Source organism: Glossina fuscipes, unplaced genomic scaffold (assembly GCF_014805625.2).
Source record: "Glossina fuscipes isolate IAEA_lab_2018 unplaced genomic scaffold, Yale_Gfus_2 59, whole genome shotgun sequence".
NCBI lineage: Eukaryota > Metazoa > Arthropoda > Insecta > Diptera > Glossinidae > Glossina > Glossina fuscipes.
The window spans coordinates 6,273,161-6,294,122 of NW_023998431.1; the positions used below are offsets into that span (position 1 = coordinate 6,273,161).

The window sequence follows — 20,962 nt, forward strand, 5'->3', positions numbered from 1 at the left end:
TTGCAGATATAAGTTTGTATACATATTACGCCGTATTTGATAAATGCTTAATTACGATATCAAGAAGTCTGCCTTTCTCTGAGCAGGTGAACGCTATAAAATTGTTTTATAAAAAATATGTCCTGTACCGGGAATTATCTCATACTTGGCAACTAAAACAACATTGTAATTCTAAACGTATAGTTTATTAATTTTAAGAGACGTATATTAAAAGCATAAGTTTTATCTGTTCTTAATTCTTTTGATTTATCTTCAGGGCGGCAAATTCAGTGCTCAAAATTTTCATAATTTCTGAGTGTTTTCGATCAACTTGTTTGTACGTTTTATAATTGTCTTTAACAAATTTAGCAAAACCAGTCGGCTCCCTCAAAGGTGTGGGTATTATATTACCTTCTTTATCTTTTTTATTTAAAAATATCTCGATTGCTCCGCGACAATATGAACATCTTATGTTTTCGACTTTTCTTGAAGTGGAGTGAGCGTGTGATCTGTACAAATAATGAAATACAGAAGATTTAAAGTATTCGAGCATTGTATTATGTTCGAAACTTACTTTGCGCCACATAGGCAGCATTTATACGTATATTTGTACTCGATATCATACTGATGGCACACGCCAATTTTCGGTAGTTCTGGGAAAATGAAGTTTGCGCGACAAGCCCATTGTTTCCAAGTGGCACCATGGCCTTTTGCAGCATCAAATATCCATGCAGCCGCATGACACATCTCATGTATTAACGTGCAGCGAAGTCTGTCAGCGCTGGTCAATACTTTATCACTTAGCTCGATTAAACTTAGTCTTATTCCCGCTCTGCAATCATAGCAAGTTTATTGAAGGCATTTTATTACTATTTTATTATATTATTTCATACTTTTTCTTATTCAAGCATCGTCCAGCAGTACTACAGAGTCTTTTATTCCATATCACTTGGACCTCTAATTTATTATTAAATACTTTTTCATTAAATAAATCGTATAAAACCTTAGAGAGTTCCTGCTTTTGCGTATGATAATTTTCAAGATAGCACAGAGCTTCTGGATGACAAAAGCTTTTGCTAACACGTACTAAAATTGAACAATGCATTGAGCTAAGATTAAAAGATAATGTAGAATAAAATAAATACCGTCTAGTGATTTCAGAAAAGTGTACTTATAAGGAGGAGTGAAAGCCAAAGTTTTTCCTGTTTGGGATAAGCTTTTCGTTTGAAGAGCGCTAAGAACAGGAGGATTACAAGCCTGTTTGCAATTTTTAGACGTTTTTAGTATATTGTACTCTTGAGACGGTATCTCGAAAATGGGTTTGCCGCTTTTCACCGACTGCAATTGCTTGTTAATTAAGGGTAACCTTTTCGAGATCCCTCTTTTGTCAAAAGGCTCAATTCCAAGATCATGTAAAAGATCGCCGTCGTCATTTAAAGCAGCCTTGTCTTTACTAAGCGGGGTTTGTTTTTCAGACCCACTTTCATAGTCCTCATAGTCATGGCAAGGAGTGAATAATTTTCGTTTTGTTTTTGACGATTGCGGAGTGCATGGCAATTTAGGTTTCTCATTATGTCGACATGTACGCAAGATTTCTTCCAAATTTGATATAAACTTTTTATCTGTATCGACGGGTGGACTATGCACGATCCCCTCTTCAACTTCAACTTCATGCTTTGTTAAATCCAAGTAAATAATATTATCGTGTTTATTTGCACGCCTAGTTGAATTTTGAGTTCGAACTTTACTGCTCATTTTCGAATGGTTCTTCATTTTAGAACTTATCAAATCTTCATCAGTTTCAGTTTCGTCTGCATCATCGTCATCTGAAGCGTCATTTGTACACTCTAAATCACTACCATTCGTCAAACATTGTTTCCAGATTGGACTTTCTTTCTTCTTTTTTTCAACAGCCTTACCACTTTCCTTTGAGACAACTCTTGTGTTGCTCGAAGTGTTGGGCGTACTAATGCCAGTCGAATTCAAGCCAGGATAAATATTTCTGCGAACTTTAAAATTAAATAACAAAATGTGAAAAAACTTCGAAATAAACAAATTAACACATGATTAACAAAGAGTAAAATCAACCAACTTGCTTTGAATATAACTGATTTTTTTCGACATACGTTGCAAAGTAATCACAATTAGATCTTCCTTTACCTTGTGGCATCGTTATTCCTTGTAATGTTTCATTGCTTTTTCGATAACTGCTGCGTTTTAGTGTTCGCAAAATATCTGGAGTTTGCCAAGAGTTTCCATATAACTCAGTTAAAAGCTTTTCTGCTTCAGGAAGATACACTTCGTTTTCCACCTCTTTAGAATTTAAGGTATTGTCCAAACTTTTTGCTACATTCATTTTCCGATTTTCAGTCCCATAATTCGATGTGGACAAATCGTTTTCAAAAGAACTTGTGGCAATACGGGATGCACTTTCAGCGTCACTCGTATCAGATGAATCGGAAGGAATATGAATTTTAATATTAATTCTTGCAGAAATATTTATGCTGCCAAACTTATTTGATACCTCGTTTATTTTTACAACGGAATCACTTCTCTCACTTCCACTATTAGTTTTACATATATTGGAAAATATTGAAGAATTTTTTTCTCTTTCATTATTATATGGCCGCGAGGTTGATTGATGATTATTGAACGTTTCGTCATCAGTTTCTGATATAATGACAGATTCGTCCCATGATTGGTAAGCTTTTTCTGAAGAAGAACTAACATTTATACTTTCCTCAATTACAGAATAATCAATTAAATTATTTTCTTTATCAGACGGAATGACCTTGTCTCCACTAGATAAATTGAACCTAGCACATCTACTAGATCGCTTCTGATTGTTTTCATCTGAGGGTACTTCAAAGGAGGAATAATCAGCAGATGTTATCGAATCGGTACTATCTAAATTCTGCATACGCTTTTTTCGTTCGTTGTCAAAGTTGGGAAAATGAATGTTGCAATTTTCTTCTGGTGTCATTGACTCAGTGTCCGCTGTTGTTATTAGTTGACTTTTGCTTCCAATCTTCATCTCTTTTAATTTCATTTTTAAAGACATTTGATTTAAGTTAGATGTACTCGAAGAGGACTTTTCCTTTGATCGCTCCACATTAACACTTTTGTTTGATTCTAATAGAAAGAGGCAGCTGTCAGAGCCCATCGAATCGTTACCATCTAAAGTTATTATATACCGTTTTAGCTTACCTTGAGTGATAGGAAGATTAGCATTAAAGCTATCTTCTATTGTCATGGATTCTGTGTCAGCTGCGGCTATTCCTTTGGCTTCCGCCTGCTTTGCTTCTTCTTTTGATCCAACTTTTAATGGCAATCCATCAAGGAATGTGTTTTCCTTTATGTCATTTTTTTGATTTGCTGTCTTTTTTCGTTCTATTGATACGTCGCGAAGGAAAGCTTCAATGTGTTTAGCCTTTCCCTTATCGACATTGCTGGAAAAAAATTTCCTATTTGCGCTACGATTCAGCGTCAAACTCGATATTAGCATTTTGCTGGGATCACTTTTACTGTGAGAAGAATCTGAAACGGTAATAACATCTTCTTCTTCTTCTGTTAATTGTTCGATTTCTCCTGTGGGTGCTAAAGAGGATTCGGAAGAAAGATAAATAACATCCTCATTTACAAAATAAGTTTGTGGCGTATTGTTCAGAATATCCGCAGATTTTTGATCAAGCGGGCAGCAGATTTCGGTCGATTCCCGTTCCTGCGTGGAGTTTTCTGTAAAGTACAGCGGTTCCATGCAGCTTAGCTCACTGTCAGAGTTTCTCGTTAGGCTCCCACTTCCTGGTAACGGATTGTTTTCGTTGTTTGACTGCACCAACGAAAATTGTTCCATGAGGTTGCGACTCGCGCTTTCTCTCTTTTCCTGATGTAAGTGTTTAAGTTCACCAGCATTTTTTTTGATAGAAGACAGCGTTAGTTTAGCAAAACCTAATAAAGGCCAAATCAAGATGAAACTTCCATTCTAAGAAAATAGGAAACGTTACGATCACTGATGGGAATGTTTATCTTTCCTGGGTCCACGGCTTGGATTAAATTGTAAGATGAGTGATCCTCCATAATTGCATCACTTAACAAAGGTATACAATACCTAAAACCAACAAAAACTAATAATTGGAAAAATATGAAAATCGGTAAATTGAAATCAGGCGTAAACTTAAACACGTGGAGTTACCATACCGCTTAAATTATTTACTGTTTTAAATTTAATATTACAATATAATGCAATATGACGCATTGCTTTAAAATTGTACTCATACAATACCAACATTATGTAGGCCATATGTTCTCAAGCGATAAACCCTTCATTTGTTCGAATCCATCCCCTCTAAGAATTATTCTCATTGATAGGCCATTTGCCGCGCTAACAATGTATTCGTTGTTTTGATTTTAAGCTAACCAAAGGGTTCTCGTATAGGGATGCAGTCTCCTAGCGTTTCTCGTTAATAACTGTGTCTCAGTTTATTTACATTTTTCAGCAAGTATTTTTCACTAAAAAAGAAATTGAAAGCATTTTTTACGTTATTAAAGACGAAAGCGTTTCACCTCCTGAATTACGTCCAGTTCAGCGTTTTATCAACGGATATCTAATGTGGTAGGAAGGGACGAAACACACCGAACGACTTCAACTTGATCTTGATGAATCACCATCTATTTCTGCTAATCTTCAAAAGTATGATTCTCTATCTTAATATCTCTTGTAGCATCAACCCTCACCAATGATAAACTGAACGAACCAAAACTAGCTACTACTCTTGACTATATCTCCAAAGATTAAAATGAAGTCACTAAGTTAAAAAGTAGCGATTTGCTAATTAAGACCAATAAACTAAAGGCAGCAGAAAAATTCATAACAGCCAAGCACATTGACACTGTTCCTTTAAAAATCAACTCGAATGAAATCCGTCACCACAATCGTTAAAATCCATCGATCGCTGTGTATAAGGGTTAGCTACGCTACGTACTGTATTCACGAACCTACCGTACATAATCTTCTTAAACGCACCATAAGTGGCAAACTTGGTCATACTAAAAATACTGCAAACGTTTAACTCTTTGCGGACCATGTGTCCGATTAACTTCACGTGGTATTTGTGATAGAAAATTTTGCGTTAACTGCAATATAAATACGCGCACTTCTAATGATCCGAAATGTCCTAGTTCCCTGAAACGAAATCATGGGACATCATTAACTCACATCTCTTTGAACACGTCATTCAACCACAAATACCAAAGCTATTTTTTGCACAAATTGTCAACGGGACGAACTTTCCACCATCAAATCTATTTACAAGCACAGTTTTATATCCTATTCCAGAAACTATGCAGCAACAGCGATTTCTTCTACACTTAATAAAAACCCACCAACCAAATCACGAACCACCCAACTAATAGCGCACAATAATAAGATTTCAAGTAAAAAGCTAAAAAACCAAAAATCTTCATGCACTAATAATTTATCTTCTGCTTCAAGTCTTAAATACACAACCTGAACAGCTGAAAATAATAAAATTTCCTCCGATAACAACACTAAGCCAACAAACAAAATAAACGACACGTCACCATTTCCACATGCAACCTTTACTTCACACATTGGATCTGCAACTTTCAAATGATTTTCCGGTCTCTCCTTTACCGGATATGGTTGACCCGCAGGAAGTTGAAATTACCTCTTGCAGGTAAGCCTTCGTAAAGTTCCCAGATTTAAATCTTCTCATAACAGTGGCAACATACCGAAGAACCGCAGCTAATTCTGAATTCTACTTCAAACCTATCTCTCGATAATTATACTCTTTATTTTCATGTCTAATCTGGGCTCCAACCTGTTTCAATGTAATAGCCAGCGCACCTTACGCCGCAAGTACGTCTTGGAGTTTTAATTGCAATACAGAAACCTAACGTAGTTGTCATATTGCTATGTTCTTCAGCTGGAGCATGAAGCTACTTCGACATAACTAACAATCGCGCAATTATGCTTAATCATCATGAGTGAGTCACTGTTATCGAGTGTTGTTGTTGTTGTTGATGACCAAAATCTGCATTCGTAGTATAAGAAAGCATTCAAAATACAAAAACACAGATCCATATTATAACGAACGAATACCCACACCAAGTAAACACGAAATAATAAAGAGGCGCTCTTTTTGCCAAAAGTGATGTTCCTCATATCATACATCAACGGTATACTGTTTCTTCACATGTGACTTCTACTTGTAGACTGCTTTTTCAATCTGTGACTATTTGTTGCGGCTATCCTCTCACGACCATCAGTGTAAAAAGGAAGGATGAAATGAAATGAATGAATCGATGAAAATTTGATTAATCAAATTAGACATCCGAGTGATGATCACCATTTACTTAAATCGATCCCAACTAATAGAACACTATAAAAAACGTGCCTATTTACTTTAATAATGCTAAACTGATATCTCTGAGGTCAAAGGACTGGATGAAGTTCAAAACGCATCGTTCTCGGAACGACGGGAGTCAAGAGAGAGAGAGAGCAAAATTGGGCAGCCTTTCTGTCTTCTCTTAACCCTTTTGTGTACTGTCACGTTCTGTGGAACCAGGTTAATAACTGAGCGAAATCAATAGCATTAACATTTTCTATCCCAAATTCATCTGGTAGGGATATCCCTAATCCACATGAAATAATTTCGGAATTGCCTAGTTTTGAAGCTTGCTGAGCTCTGATAAGATTTTCAGTTTGTCGATGTTATTACATCCAAACGCAATTTTAATAACTTCTGTCTGTCACATTCTACTTACCTTTTCCCAGAATTAGTTGATACTATCGACGTGTTGGAGCTTGATCAAACCGTAATATCTTGTAGCATACGGCTCATAATAAATTTTGGTTGCGTCGGCGAAATTCAATTCGGGGGATCAACAATAGAAATTCGCCCTTTAGAATTTTTATAATGTTAAATGATTATGAGTGAAAGTGTGTATAAACTTACCTCGCCAGTCAGTATCATAAAAAACAAACTAGTTAACAAACATTATAATATTTATATTAAATAATATGAATTATAAACTATTAATAGGAATTAAGTTATCGAATAAATAACTATGTTAATTAACATACAATAAAATTTAACTCAACAATTTATTTAAATTTATCGAATGTTCGTGTTAGTAACTAAATTCAATTTTCGGTTACACTTTATCCTCATTCTTTTCTTTTGTGTTCGGTTAAATTATTTTTACGCCTTACCTGCATATGTTATATACGTTTAGCCCCTGAATGTTTACCATTTTCTTTTTAAATTATTTAAAAAACTAATTCTGACACGAGTAATGTCTATTTTGTGAATTTTGTTACTCTGGTGTGAGAACCTTTTACTATTTATCAACAAATTTCATCACTTCTTCTTCAACTGTCATAACTCATGTTAATTGGAGTTAAGCGTTATTCTTCCCCCAAAATAATTAGGCGAACTTGGTCTATTTGGATGCCCACGTATTTACTTTTTTAAACTCTCTAGAATTCTGAAGAGCTGAATATACATTTTTTTCGCTCATCAAGGATCCTTGTACTTTAAGATAATTAGATTCATTCTCATTACGAAGAATAAAATATTTTATTATTAGCGGTACAACTGTGCGCAAGCGTGACGATATATTGAATTTTTCAACAGCCTTGCGTGTACGTCTCAATGCAATGACTCATTCTCCCGATGAACAAAAATTTTTTACTTGGGGTACGTTAAATGGCGCTCTTCAAAGATTTCACAACTACTCCAATTTGTTTTTCTTTTCAGGCTCTTAACAATTTAAATTCGTAATTACTTAAAATATTTTTTATTTCTGTTCTCGTGGAAATTGTAAAATCGATTAAAAAAAATATATATTAGTTTCTCTTTTTTTCTTATATGCTGACACCTTGACGCCTTTTTCAAAACCTCCGTAAAAAAAATATTAAAAAATTTCATTTCTTTTTAAAAAAAGAGAACAATCGCCTACTTATTTTCCTATAATTTCTCAAAGATGTACCCTCTCATTATGTAAACTGTCTTATCCAATAGTGAAGAACGATCCTTTGAATATTAAAAGACACTTCTATAAGCTACATATTATTATTATTATTACTTCTGGTATTTTTTGACGTAACTGGAAGACAGCTCCTTGATCGCCCATACCTGACCAAGGCAAAAATCCCTGGCGTCTGGAAGGCTACAGGGCCATCTCAATTTCGCCATTATTACTCAAAATTTTAGAGAAAATCCTCGCTCAAATTATCTATAGATAACGCAGTTCGGCAAATAAATCGTGAACCTAAGCAGTCTAATGATGTAGCTGTGCGTGATATGAGCATGCAACTCACCGCCCCCATCAATGAGTTGAAATCGGTGGTTAATAAATCTAACGACTCGATCAAAAAAGTTGAACACCATCTAGCTAGTACAGTATCAACTCTAGAGACGGAAGTAAATGCATTGTATGTCGAACAAATCGAATATCATAATATACGATTTGCCTGAGAGACTGAAAAATGTATCAGAAGTTTGCCTCTTCTCGTAGTATTAATATAGACTTGCAGGCAGTTAATCTGTGCCTCGGTATCAGCCAGAATAGGTCGATGTTAATTGAATTCAGCAATACTGTAGGTAGAGAACAATTAATAATCCTGTATTTTAAGAGTATAAAGGCTAACCCGCTTTCTTTTGTTACTCATCGCTGCACTGAGCTACCAAAAAGACAAGTTGCTTATGTTTATACTTTCGTCAAGCAAATAATTTTATCATATATGCATTTTTCTTTCGCAGGTAGTATTATGGCCGTATTACTCGCTGGCTGCTTGTTTTGGCCTAATATCTAATATCTTTCGCGCTTTTAACCCTTTACCCCATTCCACCTTATGTAGTAAGCGTAGTGAGCAACCCAATTTTTGACAGACTGCCTGCAAATTTATCTCTCCGTACCTTCGTGATAGATCGCAATTTCAAAAGTCTCAGGTCTAGCTACCTCCCACTGTTTGCTGAGATTCCACAAGAATCGGTTTGGAGCTTGTCTTGTTTATTACATATGTGAATGATCTGAGAGAGCTTGAGATATATGAGGTTTTCTTATATGCAGATGATGTGTTCTTATTGTTCAATAATGATTGCGCTTTTAATGTGATCATTGAACGATTTGTGGGTGACTGCCTAGGATCTATGTCGTCGTGGACAGTTGAGAATCGGCTTATGTTAAATCCATCCAAGACTAAAGCGATCTTGTTTAATTTTGTTCCCAGTCCTTCTGTTCTACGATTTCACTTAGACGGCGTTCAAGTTGGAGAGGTCTTGTGTCACAAGTGTTTGGGTGTCATGATTAGCATGGATCTCTCCTTTGATAAAAATGTCGTCTTAGTACCTAGAAGAATTTCTAGTATCGTCAGGAGGATCAATTTGACGGATGTGGTGAGCACAATGAGTAGTCGCGCTTTTATATTGTTATACAAGAAAATGTAAACAAAGACATATGGTTTTAAAACAAAAGATGAAAAATCAGCGCAAACACAAACAAAAGATTTGTGTAAACACCACAATTCTGTTAATCTGGATAACTTGCTTAAATTTTATAACACTACCCAGAACATTTTTTTGTTTTTATTGCTTGTTTTACTTCTTGCAAAATAATTTACGATATTGTTATGAAATTCGCTTTTGTAAGATATAATCCGTATCAGTGGATCGTGGACATTTTGATCAAGAGAAATACACTTCAAAGTTCTTTGATTTACAATTGTATTCATTTACTTACAATTACGTTCCTTAAATATAGGATTATTCACAATTTATTTTGGCCGTACAACTTCTCGACTTCTATATTCTTCCCCGACTAACTCTCCCTTTCACAACTATTCTATTTATATACATCTCACAAGCATATACTATACCTAAATTTATGGTTTTATTTCTAGCCCCAGCCTGCTTTTCCTCTAATCATTTTCATCGGCCTGCAGCGGCATAACGCGCCTGCGAATGCGCATTTGGGTTTTGTTTCTTTAGGGAATTTATTATTAGGGAAAATTACTTAGCTGAAATTAACTGGATTTGAGATTTTCGTAACAATATGAACCAAAATTAAAAATCACATAATATTAAAAAAAACATTAGTGTAAGATAAACATAAATTAGATAAATAACTGTACAATTTAAATGAAACCATCACGATTTCTTTTTGTGCTTTCTTTTCTTTTTTTTTTTTTTTTTGTGTGCATACATGCAAAACCATATTATTTGTGGATTTCCATTAAGTTTTGTAAAAACTCAACAAACTTGGGGCCACAACCTGAAAAGACGGAAAACGTCTTATTATTTATATACTCCATCTACTTGGCCGTATATTCTTTCCTAGAAGTGTTAAGATCTCCTTAGGTTTACTCTAGTCCACATTTGCGGCTCTGTAAAAAAAATTTTATTTCGACATTTTTACTTTGCAAAGTTTTCATCTTAACATTTCAATTTTTTTGTAAACATTAGGAAAACGGTTTGCTTCAATCCGTTGAAATCAAAATATTAATAACGTGGCATCTTCCGAAATTAAAGATTATGTGGTATGCTTACATTATATCAAATTAAAATAAGCAGATAGGAACAGCTGTCCTTATATTTGGCTAAAAGCAATTTAGGTAAGCACTGAGTAAAATAAGAAAATTTATATATCGAATTGAAGGAAAATGGGACGCCGCTCAATAAATACCACTAAAAGTGGTAAATATATGAATCCTACTGATCAAGCTAGTAAGTGAATGGTATCTATTAATATAAGTAATTTCTAATATGCAAGCTTTTATAAATATCCATTAGGAAAAGAAGCACGAAAAAAAGAGTTGAAAAAAAATAAAAAACAACGTCAAATGGTTCGAGCGGCTGTTCTGAAAAATAAGGATCCAAGTCAGATTCTTGAAGAAATGGAGAAGATTGATGAAATGGGTACAAACCTTCATTTCTCTAATGATTATAAAAAGCAATTTAAATTGAAAAACTATTTTCGTTTCGCTAGAATACAATGTCTTGCAACCTTCGCCACTAAATGAGAAAGTTCTAAGAGATAAAAGAAAGAAACTAAAAGAAACGTTTGATCGTGTTATGCGTCTCTATGTAAGTAGAGAGTATAAAGCGCAATATAAAAGAAAGCTGAAAAAAGAAAGTTCTTCTACTTTAAGCACAACGACGACCCTGAGCACTGGTCTGAACTGAAGCGCAAGGAAGTGGAATATGAAAAGAAGCGACTTAAGAAGCAACAGTATTACGAAAGTGTGAAGCATGCGCAAAGTGTACAAATTGACGAAATTCCTTTACCTTCCACGAGTCAAATGCCCGCTATGCCTACTCCAGCCGCAATAAATTTTACTGGTCCTAAGCGCCTACCTCCACCCCCAATAGCACTCTCGCTGCCCCCTTTTGCACCAGGAGCTCCACCAGGAACTTTGAAGAAGTCGAATGAAAATGTACAAGTTTGAACATTCCTTACATCTATGTTTTCCGGAAACTTTTATTTCACAATTTTAGATAACCAAGACTCTCGATAAGCTCGAAGAAGTTAAGAAAAAAGATCCCTTAAGCGTCCCAATCGGACCACCTCCTGATTTGTTTGATATGCCCGACCTCAATACGGATGCCGAGGATGAGGAAGTCGTCTTAAAAAAGTACACACCAAAATCTAAGGTGGTGCCTAAACCAAATTCATTACAACAACGTATGCTAGCCATTTCTGGACAAAACATTGACGAATTCATGAGAGAGATGGAAAACGTTCATAAAAAAAAGGAACAAGAGGCTGCTGCAAGTAAAGAGATCTCTCAAAGCGCAGAAGGCGACGACATTTCGAAAAATAAGCCAAGTGAAGATAGGGTTAAAAATAAGGAGGTAGATTCCAACATGGCAAACGAAAATAAAGTGCAGCCGTCAATTAGTACAACTGGAAATGCGACAACGACAACTGTAGTAGCACTTCCTGTAGCCTTGGCGCCGAACACCCCTAGCACACAAGCACATTTGTCTATACCAGGACCTCCTGTTCCCTCTTTGGCAGGCTTAGCACCACCTATGCTTTTTAGGCCGCCGCTTCCACGACCGCCAGGTATGCATGGTTTTGGCATCCGAATGCCTTCTGGTCCACCTCCAGGGCCACGTCCACCTGCTTTAAGTAACCTCCCACGGATAGGCATACGGATCCCTGGACCACCTCCAGGTCTACCTCCACGTTTACCTCATCATCACAAAAGTATCCAGCAATTACATCAAAATAAAGACAGCAAGGGCGTTACTACTATATCTGCAAAGCCTCAAATAAGGTACATAACAATTTCGAAAAGTACCTAATAACTGACTTATATGTCAACAATTTATTTTTAGAAATCTAAGTGCCGATGTTACTCGTTTCGTACCCTCAACCTTGCGAGTGAAACGTGAAGAAAGTCGCAAGCATCAAAACCGTTCTAAACCATACGCCTGTGAGAATATGAACTCCATTACAGATACCAACAAAACCGCCTCTAAAGATGACGCGTATTTACAATTTATGAACGAAATGCAAGGACTTTTATAAATTCAAAGAATTGTATGGTTTACTTTAACGCGTTTATTTAATACCGGTAGCTTTACCAATTTCAATAAACCATAAAAAGGAGATTCAATCTTTTCCTTATTTGTAATCGTCAAGAGCCAATAATGTTGTGGAACTCGCGCTAATCAAACACATGATCATTTATTTCTGAATGAAACTAGACCTGGTAAGCAATCATCTATCATAGATGGTTCTAAACAAAATAAATAACATATGTTGTCTTCAAAGGCAACTCTAAGCATCTGCTGCTCAAATTTATATTTTAGCTTTACTTATTGTTTATTGGACCAATTTATCTGTTGCATATTTGCCTATACTTAGTTTATTAGTCACGCGTACCTAAAATAAAGAACGTTATATTTGTCTTGGAGGGAAACCTGGGTATCATCTTGAGCTAATAAGTAAAAACTGTACTGTTGGACAATCGGAACTTTCTTTGGCTTTATGGGAAATGGTAAACATTTGTAGCAAGCTTTAATTTAACATAGTGAGCTCGTTTTTCTTGGTTGACATCTTTGTATTCTTTCTCGCACTTGCTAAATATAGGCTTAGAAAAAAATTTTTGAAAATTGACGCCGTTGTTAATTTGCTTTGTTTATTTGTTGGTTTTGCCCATGATCAAGATTCATCTAAGAAATTTGTTTTTTGCAGTCAGTTACGAATATACATACCTTAAGTTAAGAATATATATACATTGTAGGTGAGTGACCCGTAAAATAGGCAGGTTTTAAGAGTTTTATATATATTATTTTAAGCAATTTCATAATTTTTACCACGAGTCAGGTATGGAATCTTTAATATTTTGCTTATGTATATTTGTTTAATGGCTTAAATAATTCCAGAGCAATGCTTTTTTTTACAACTTCTCTGCTCGTCATTTCTTTCAGGTACTACTACTGTATAGGTAATGGCCTACAACCCTTTAGTATATTGTACAGCGAAGAATTTATTCGTTCAATAAATTTCATCCGATTTGTGTTGAAATTTCCACATACATCAGACCCTCATTCCGCACTTTGTCCACTTCTCAGATAAGATGCTCATTTCTGATTCATTCCTTCTGCAACAACAGTCGACAAATAGTTAACGAAAAACGAAAATAGAATCGCAAACGTGACTAATGCTGTCTAGAAAGAAATTTCTCAATAATGTTTAACTTTCGCAAAAATTCTTTACGACTAAAGTGATCAGATTGTGTGCTAGGTTGCTCTCTTTCTTTGTTGGAAAAACGAATTCCGATAATGAAGATTTCACAATTGGAATTATCCTTTCTATACTATACTCCAGCTCGGTATTCTGTCTTAATAATAAAACTTGAACTCAGTATTTGCTTCGTTTATTTTTATTCACTTACCCGAAAAAGGTTATTAAAAACAAAATATTAAATTTAAATATTTAACACTGAAAATATAAATAGCTTTCAACGTGAAATGGTTCATACGGATGCTTGGCCACGCATTAAATCTTAAATATCATATTACTTTTATTTGACTTCCTTGTTTCTTTAAGTCAGAATTTAAAGAAACCGATGCGTGTTATTTTAGAAATCTTCCCACAGATTATCTATGTTTATTTAGGTAACCGTCATTTGGACGTTTGTGTTATGTAGGGCCTTCGTTATTCGAAATTTATTTCGAAAACATAGCAAGCAAATTTGACGTTCATCGGTCTAAAATGATCCAACCAAAATTGGATAAACGTAAAGAAAGACAAACATGATGTAAAATTTGTATTAAAATGATCTACATTTGAATTTTATATTACAAATTTAATTGATACTTTTTCATTGTTATTGCGCACACTATTCTTTACTACAATGCATTTGTTTTGGCTCTTGGAGGGATTGTGATTGTGGTTTGTTTACTGTACTATAAATAAATAACGAAAGTATAATGAAAATGAAATCTAATACTTTCATGTATTTCATATTTTTTTGTGTTAAGAAAACTTTGATTTTTATATAATATATTAATACATTAACATATTAGTTTACCTATAAGGAATGTATAATTTTTTAAAATGAATTGCAGTTCAATCCCAGTTTTCCATCATATATATAAGTGCCAACTTTCTCATTTTTACGAACCAACCTAAAGCAGTTTTATTCTTTATATCTTTTATTTGAATACAATTCAATGTAAAAGGGCAGAAGATACTTATTCGATTCAAATTAAGTTTGCCTTGATCCACGAAATCAAAAGCTTACTGGCGTAGCTTTCATTTGGTCACAAACCTTACGAATAAAATCTTCATATGTGTATTCGCAAAAACGTATATATATAAATTAACTCACCGCCATTGCATTCAACCTATGGTTGCCTTTTGCGAAACATTCTTCATTTCATGCGAGCTTTCATGCGAACGGTAACGTGGGTTCCGTGTACTCATCCAATCACTTCAATAAATACTAGGAATAAATTAATCGACGTTTTTGTTCTTTTACTTCTTTTGTTTCTTTTTTAGGATAATGATTATGGCTATAAAAGATTCGGTCCGACCGTATTTAGTTTTCTTACTCGTTTTTTACTCTGTTTAAAATTTAAAAGCACTCAAAATATTAGAAATTACATTCTTAAATAAATTATGATAAGCACATGATTAAGTAGAACCAAAAGGATCAATTGAACCCTAATGTAGTGCCGCCCGCTATGTTAATTTGTTCACATGAAAACCAATTGTCTTGGGAGACTCTTCGTTTGCAAACCCGCTACTTCACAGCAAGAGACTTTAAAAATTGATAATTACGTTTGCCATACGAGCTATACACGTGCATAGACCAATCTCTCTACAAGAGCATAATGTTTATAAGTTTTGATTTTATTAAACCCTTAATTTTATCAATTACAAAAAAAATTTGTAAATTATTAACATTCCATTTGAAACAGAGAGGATTTTAATACAACGCGTCGCTTGGAAAAGACATGCGCACTTTGCTTATCTCACCAAATTTGTTGTTTTAAGCAAGATTAATAACGATTTGATAATTTACGGCAAAAGCGGCCAATCTAATATCAGTATACTATGCTTTTCGGACAACGCCCATTAACAATATGATACTTGAAAGTGGACTCTTAACTATACAAAACAGTCTTTAAGAATTAAAAGCTGAAATCGTCCCCAATCGTCCTAATTCAAACAAATCTATTATCGGTGAAGATGTAAAAAAAATTATTATTCCCAAGATAATAAGTCGCCATCCGCAATTGACTACTGTTTATATATCGCAAAGAAATTGAACGTTCCCTCGAAAGTTTTCCGCCATTTTGATCTTAAACCTCCGTGAGTTTTGAAAGGCTACCCTTCTGACATTTCGCTGTCTATGTACAAGAAAGACGACACTCCAATATGTTCAGAAATCTAATTGCTGAAAAAACCCAAATACTGGAGAGTAACAGTTGGAATCTTTTTTATACGAATGGTTCTAAATCCTTACGTCTGCCACCTCCTTGTACCGTGGTAGATGCTTCAGGAGAGGTTCTTCTTAATCACATATTTCACGAAAGTATTTCAAAGTTCACAACCAAAGTCAGAGCTATCCTTCACGCTACGAACCTTTCTCATAAAGTTAAACTCAAAACCGTCACTGTGACTGACAGTTTGTCTGTATTAAAAGCTATACGAAATCTTTCGACTTCGAGATGGGGCAGCATCCACAAATTAAGGAATATCATTACAAAATCCGCCGAAAAAATTGAACTGCTTTGGGTACCAAGTCATATCAGTCGGATTATTGGCAAATGAGCAGGTTGATCGAGCGGCGAAGTATACTGTTTCTGCACCTCTAATTAATTCCACTTTTATGTCCAACAAACATTGAAAAAATCAAGATGAAAACATTTTCGAGGATTCGTCTTGGCGATACAATTGCAACTCACCAGTGGACCTTGAAGAAGTCTTCTTCCCCAAACTGCAATTATGGACAAACTCTCACTATAGAGCAAATTCTTTGTGGCTTCCTTAGCTTTTCCTTTGTTAGAAATATTGCAATAGGGGCAACTAATCCTATGGACATCCTGAAATCAGCTACAGAACGCAATATAAATGCAATATATTATATATATTGCGTAAAATAGAGCCGATAGTCTGTGTTGCTAGCACTCAATGTCTTTTTCTTGTTACTGTAAGAATTTATTTCATTACTCCAAAACATCAGAAAAAGGATTTCGATGCCGAAAGCAGTTCAAAATATCTTAAAATACAATCATTGGCGTATCCAAAAACAAAGAGAAAATAAAAAATACATTTTTGTATTATTTTCACATATTAGAAAAAAATCTAAGATCTAAAATTTTGCGGAAATAATCGGCTATAGCTGATGGATTCGGTTCAATGTGCATGTGTTTGTAAAACGGATATTAAATTAAAAAAATTATATACAACAAGAATGAAAAATATTGTTTTGTAAAACGATTAAGCCGATGTACCGTCTTTTTCACCTACAATTGAAAATGATATTGCGAAAGAATTCAATCTTTAAAAATCGCGTGGAGGGCATTTCAGAACAACGACTAAACAGGGAGCTAAAGAAGTCATATACACGTATCCTTGACATCACCTTTAGAAAGTAATAGCCGTCATATTTGTGAATTAGTTAGCATCATTTTTAAACTGGCCATCGAAATTGTTCTTGGCGTATATCTACAAATCTTAATATTAATATCTGCTGTAGCTTATAACAGTAGCTTTTTATTGTATTTGCGGAATACTTGTGAACTAAATATGACCGTTTCTATGCTAAACTTTCAGGTAACCATATTAAATATATGTATAAAATTTTATATAGTATATTATCATATAGATCATCATACCCTTTGCGCACACAAGCAATGATAAAGATTTAATCGAATCCGAAGGTCATGCTGATCAAAAATTTAACGTCTAATGTGTATTTCTGAATTTTACAATTCAAAATGTAAATGTAGTATACAATTTTCTTCCGATCGCGGAGGCAGAAAATTATAACAGACCATAACTGGAAATCTCTTTTTCTATATATTCCTTTAGTAAATCTTGTTAGCTTGGCTTATATTAATTTATAAGAACATGAAAATTTTCTTTACAACTTTAATGCTGTCTACCTTGATGGAATTTTCTTTAGATTTTTGTTAAATGTCTGGTAACTATTTGTAATGAAATTATGCGTGAGTGCATCTATATATAGACGGCATATGTACTTGTTTTGACAGCAATTTTCGATAGTTGTAAAAAAATTTTGTAACAAATTTTTATTTTAGGTTTTGATTACAAAGTATAATTATGAAAGCAAATTAAAAATGGATTAAAAGACCAAAGCAACAAAAATTTGGTGGTCGTCACGTCAATAGTACACATTATATATGCAACTGACAAATTTTGCATAAATAGAAATGATACAAACTAAGGTCATATTGAAAGCGACATTGGCTATGACAGCCCTTTGGTCTCTGATTACATTAACGAATTCCAGAACTTCAACAAGGTGGAAACTGAATTCGGCTACCGGAAAAATACAATTTCACGACACTGGAGCGAAAAATAAAGGTTCTTACTTCGCAGATAACAAGACTATAAATGATCTTGATCTCACATCAGATATTTATCAACAAGATGCAGTATTTTACATAATTGCCACTTCTAACCGCATTTTCGATGGTGTTGACTGGTCGCAACAATCACTGGAGCCCTCAATACTACATTCTCCGATACAAATGTCTATCGGCCGTAAAATCTCAACGGAAAGTTTTAGTAGCAATTTGACTGCAGAGCAACGAATGGAACACGCACATAATGAAAAAGTAGTTAAAACACGTTTAAAAATTAAAGAATCGTTAGATTGCGGGCAACTTCTTAATTATACGCAATATGATTATATCACAAATATAGGAGACCACTATAGACATAAGGAAATGAAATTAATGCCTGAACCAGAAGTAGGATCAAAAAATTATATTCTACTTGACTTTGTGTACGTGTCTATAATTGTGCATATATCTTTTTTCTAGGTAGCATATTTCTTTTTGCGCAATCATGATAAGCATGCTTATAAGAATTTCAATTTAGCCGCCCTAGAAGCCCACTTAAAACAAGCGAAACTTGATAATCCTCACTCAGCGAAAGTATATCACCATATTGGCAACTACTGGCGTATTGTGGGGGATGCTATAGAGGCAGTCAAATGTTTCCGTCGTGCCTTGGATATATCTCCTACGGAGTCAGAAATCATGTTCAATTTAGGTAAAGTGTTGTACAATTTACAGTATTTGGACGATGCTATATATATGACACGTAGGTAAGTTCACATGCATAGATTATTCGCTTATTGAGCTTTATTTTAAATGTGTTTAGATCTATTGAATTTCAAAGCCCCGCACACACAGTATGGCCGCAATATTATATGCTGGGCGAAATTCTCAAGACTTATGGTGATATTCAAGGTTCGTTGCATTATTATCGCTTAGCTTTGGAATTGAACCCTACACATGAGCTTATTGTGAAGGCTTTAAGAGATATTGACAATAAGCCTACAGCTGGTATACATACTTATACGGTCGTCATAATTATAACTCTGGTAAATATTATATTATTTCACTCTGGAGATCCCTATTACCTTACATGGTTTGCAGGTGATTGCTGTGCTAAGTGTAATTGTGACGTGCTCTGTTCTAGATGACCATCGCGGTAATGTTGACGGCCGTGTTTCCATAGTTTCAAATCAAAGAAGTTTTCATCGAAATATGCGTTCATTGAAAGGATTTTCCACGGCACGTAACAACCGTTTGAGAAGATTTCGAATCAATATTTAAGCCGTTTCACATATGGACTCTGTCTTTAAATATCTGTGATAGCTACTTATCCGGTTAGCTACTTAAATCGGTTATTCCCTTTAACCAGACAGAAGTACACGGAGGGTTAAAAACAAATTAATCCAAAGATTTATATCACCAATATATCTCATTTGCCATACATTTAAATAGTTATACTCATATATCTTCATAATTATACATAAGTTTTATTATTAACGAAGCTTTTACCAAAAAAGAAAAATAGCCTCTATCAACGAGTTATGCTTCTATTTTGTTCTCACCGTTTTTATTTATTTATTAAAAAAGGGCACAATTAATTATATAATTGTTGAATTCCTTAATTCTGGTAATGACATTTATGCTCTGGTACTTGTACTTATTATTAAATATAAATACACCCAAGAAAAAAACTATGAATTTTTAGATAATTTTTTTGTTTTTTATTTCATGTTGATGTAAGAAGTGAGGAAAATATTAAATGTAAGAAGGAGCATTGACTTAGACGGAGTTATGTATATTTAAACGGAAAATGTCATGAGCACAAAAAAATGTACCGCCCATGGGTTTCAAAACAAAAATTTGAGAGTAAGCATGTGGAGGATCTTCGTCGCACTGAAAATAGAAAACAATAATGTTTATATGAATAAAAAATGCTTATTAAGCTGAGATATGGGAGAATATTATTGTTAACACTATAAACGAACTTATCATGCTCGTAAGGAAACTTGAGACATATGAATATGAAAGGCCGTTAAATTTAAAATTGTTTTAAAGCAATGATAATATTAATGGTGGCAAACTTGAGTAATTGCGAATAATATGAATATAAAGACTTAATTATTACTTTTTAAAATCAATAACCTGAGTTTTCATATTTTTCTTTTCATTTTTTACATTAGTTGATTAAATTTTCTTTTTGTGGTTTAAAATTTAGAATTGTATCGACAAGAACGCACTTTTGCAACGCTCATCAATATCTTTAGCATGGTCTTGTAGTAATGAGACATATTGATATTCAAATAAGCTTTTAATGGGACATATTTAGAATTAGAAGCAAAAGTAAAGACTCTGCATTGACCATATTGATGAATTTCGCATTTTCTATTTCTTTTCTTTTTGCCTTTTCATACGCTACACGTCGTGCAATGACAGCCGGAATATGTCGTGTTGCACAAAAAAACTAGCACCCACTGGCTTCAATACAAATGTTTGTATATACGCATGTGGTTGATCCTCATCCGTCTGATGGTGAGCGCAAAATATTCAATATAAAATATAAAAAAATACGAAAATAAGCTTTGTATTATAAACAATACATTATTCATTGAATTTATTGTATATACGTGTGTATGTCAAACAGAATTTAACTTTCTAATTCATAATCGCTATTCATGTAGGTCCATTCTTTTGTTAAACAGGAAACTAACTTAAATTAATACTTCATCATTTTTTCAGCGTGATTATGAAAAGAAAATTATTCTTATTCTTCTGTATATATATATAAATGCATGTATATATATATAAAATATGCTATGTATATATATATATATATATATATATATATATAAAATATGATATATATATATATATATATATATAAAATATGCTATATATATATATATATA

General features: G+C 34.0%; 4 protein-coding genes and 1 long non-coding RNA gene across 11 annotated transcripts in view; 3 read left to right on the forward strand and 2 right to left on the reverse strand.

Moving 5' to 3' along the window:
* Positions 1 to 134: 134 nt before the first annotated feature.
* Positions 135 to 4,267, reverse strand: LOC119637292. 2 transcript variants are annotated; one of them, XM_038033229.1, is made up of 8 exons: positions 3,984 to 4,266; positions 3,187 to 3,927; positions 2,902 to 3,111; positions 2,140 to 2,841; positions 1,125 to 1,988; positions 873 to 1,065; positions 554 to 811; positions 136 to 488 (listed from the first exon to the last, which is right to left on the reverse strand). In XM_038033229.1, exons 1-8 carry the CDS (start codon positions 4,054 to 4,056, stop codon positions 233 to 235), a joined length of 3,297 nt encoding a protein of 1,098 aa, XP_037889157.1. In that variant the 5' UTR covers positions 4,057 to 4,266; the 3' UTR covers positions 136 to 232. The 2 variants fall into 2 exon arrangements, with proteins under 2 accessions (XP_037889156.1, XP_037889157.1); XM_038033228.1 differs by having other exon boundaries at positions 135 to 488; positions 2,140 to 3,111; positions 3,984 to 4,267.
* A 1,053-nt stretch (positions 4,268 to 5,320) lies between these two features.
* On the forward strand, positions 5,321 to 6,838 carry LOC119637294. The gene is made up of 3 exons (XR_005247234.1): positions 5,321 to 5,412; positions 5,471 to 5,675; positions 5,837 to 6,838. It is a non-coding gene; the product is annotated as an uncharacterized LOC119637294 (long non-coding RNA).
* Positions 6,839 to 10,545: 3,707 nt separating this feature from the next.
* On the forward strand, positions 10,546 to 12,552 carry LOC119637295 (WW domain-binding protein 11). The gene is made up of 6 exons (XM_038033230.1): positions 10,546 to 10,727; positions 10,794 to 10,919; positions 10,990 to 11,087; positions 11,153 to 11,437; positions 11,499 to 12,283; positions 12,345 to 12,552. Exons 1-6 carry the CDS (start codon positions 10,664 to 10,666, stop codon positions 12,535 to 12,537), a joined length of 1,551 nt encoding a protein of 516 aa, XP_037889158.1. The 5' UTR covers positions 10,546 to 10,663; the 3' UTR covers positions 12,538 to 12,552.
* Positions 12,553 to 17,755: 5,203 nt separating this feature from the next.
* Positions 17,756 to 19,712, forward strand: LOC119637348. 3 transcript variants are annotated; one of them, XM_038033320.1, is made up of 5 exons: positions 17,756 to 18,075; positions 18,127 to 18,464; positions 18,537 to 18,823; positions 18,880 to 19,102; positions 19,158 to 19,712. In XM_038033320.1, the coding sequence occupies exons 1-5, from the start codon at positions 17,922 to 17,924 to the stop codon at positions 19,335 to 19,337; spliced, it is 1,182 nt and encodes a 393-aa protein (XP_037889248.1). In that variant the 5' UTR covers positions 17,756 to 17,921; the 3' UTR covers positions 19,338 to 19,712. The 3 variants fall into 3 exon arrangements, with proteins under 3 accessions (XP_037889248.1, XP_037889246.1, XP_037889247.1); XM_038033318.1 differs by having other exon boundaries at positions 17,756 to 18,464; positions 19,158 to 19,709; XM_038033319.1 differs by having other exon boundaries at positions 17,756 to 18,464; positions 18,898 to 19,102; positions 19,158 to 19,709.
* A 60-nt stretch (positions 19,713 to 19,772) lies between these two features.
* LOC119637334 (probable nuclear transport factor 2) overlaps positions 19,773 to 20,962 on the reverse strand; it is a 2,297-nt gene continuing 1,107 nt past the window's right edge. Inside the window, exons 4-5 of one of the 4 annotated variants that reach the window (XM_038033297.1) lie at positions 20,458 to 20,579; positions 19,867 to 19,949 (exon numbers count right to left, since the gene is read on the reverse strand). In XM_038033297.1, the coding sequence (XP_037889225.1) occupies positions 20,469 to 20,579 (111 nt within the window). In that variant the 3' untranslated portion in view covers positions 19,867 to 19,949; positions 20,458 to 20,468. The other 3 variants (XR_005247240.1, XM_038033295.1, XM_038033296.1) reach the window with 3 other exon arrangements.

Excerpts from the sequence above, each read along its gene's own strand:
- LOC119637292 (XM_038033228.1), bottom strand. The coding sequence starts at position 4,056 with ATGGAGGATCACTCATCTTACAATTTAATCCAAGCCGTGGACCCAGGA. Across the intron at positions 3,112-3,186 it reads TAATCTTCCTATCACTCAAG|AATCAAACAAAAGTGTTAAT; the intron begins GTAAGCTAAAAC and ends TCTTTCTATTAG. Across the intron at positions 1,066-1,124 it reads TTTTCTGAAATCACTAGACG|TACGTGTTAGCAAAAGCTTT; the intron begins GTATTTATTTTA and ends GTTCAATTTTAG.
- LOC119637295 (XM_038033230.1), top strand. The coding sequence starts at position 10,664 with ATGGGACGCCGCTCAATAAATACCACTAAAAGTGGTAAATATATGAAT. Across the intron at positions 10,728-10,793 it reads GAATCCTACTGATCAAGCTA|GAAAAGAAGCACGAAAAAAA; the intron begins GTAAGTGAATGG and ends AATATCCATTAG. Across the intron at positions 11,088-11,152 it reads ATCGTGTTATGCGTCTCTAT|CACAACGACGACCCTGAGCA; the intron begins GTAAGTAGAGAG and ends TTCTACTTTAAG.
- LOC119637348 (XM_038033318.1), top strand. The coding sequence starts at position 17,922 with ATGATACAAACTAAGGTCATATTGAAAGCGACATTGGCTATGACAGCC. Across the intron at positions 18,824-18,879 it reads GCTATATATATGACACGTAG|ATCTATTGAATTTCAAAGCC; the intron begins GTAAGTTCACAT and ends AAATGTGTTTAG. Across the intron at positions 19,103-19,157 it reads TCGTCATAATTATAACTCTG|GTGATTGCTGTGCTAAGTGT; the intron begins GTAAATATTATA and ends CATGGTTTGCAG.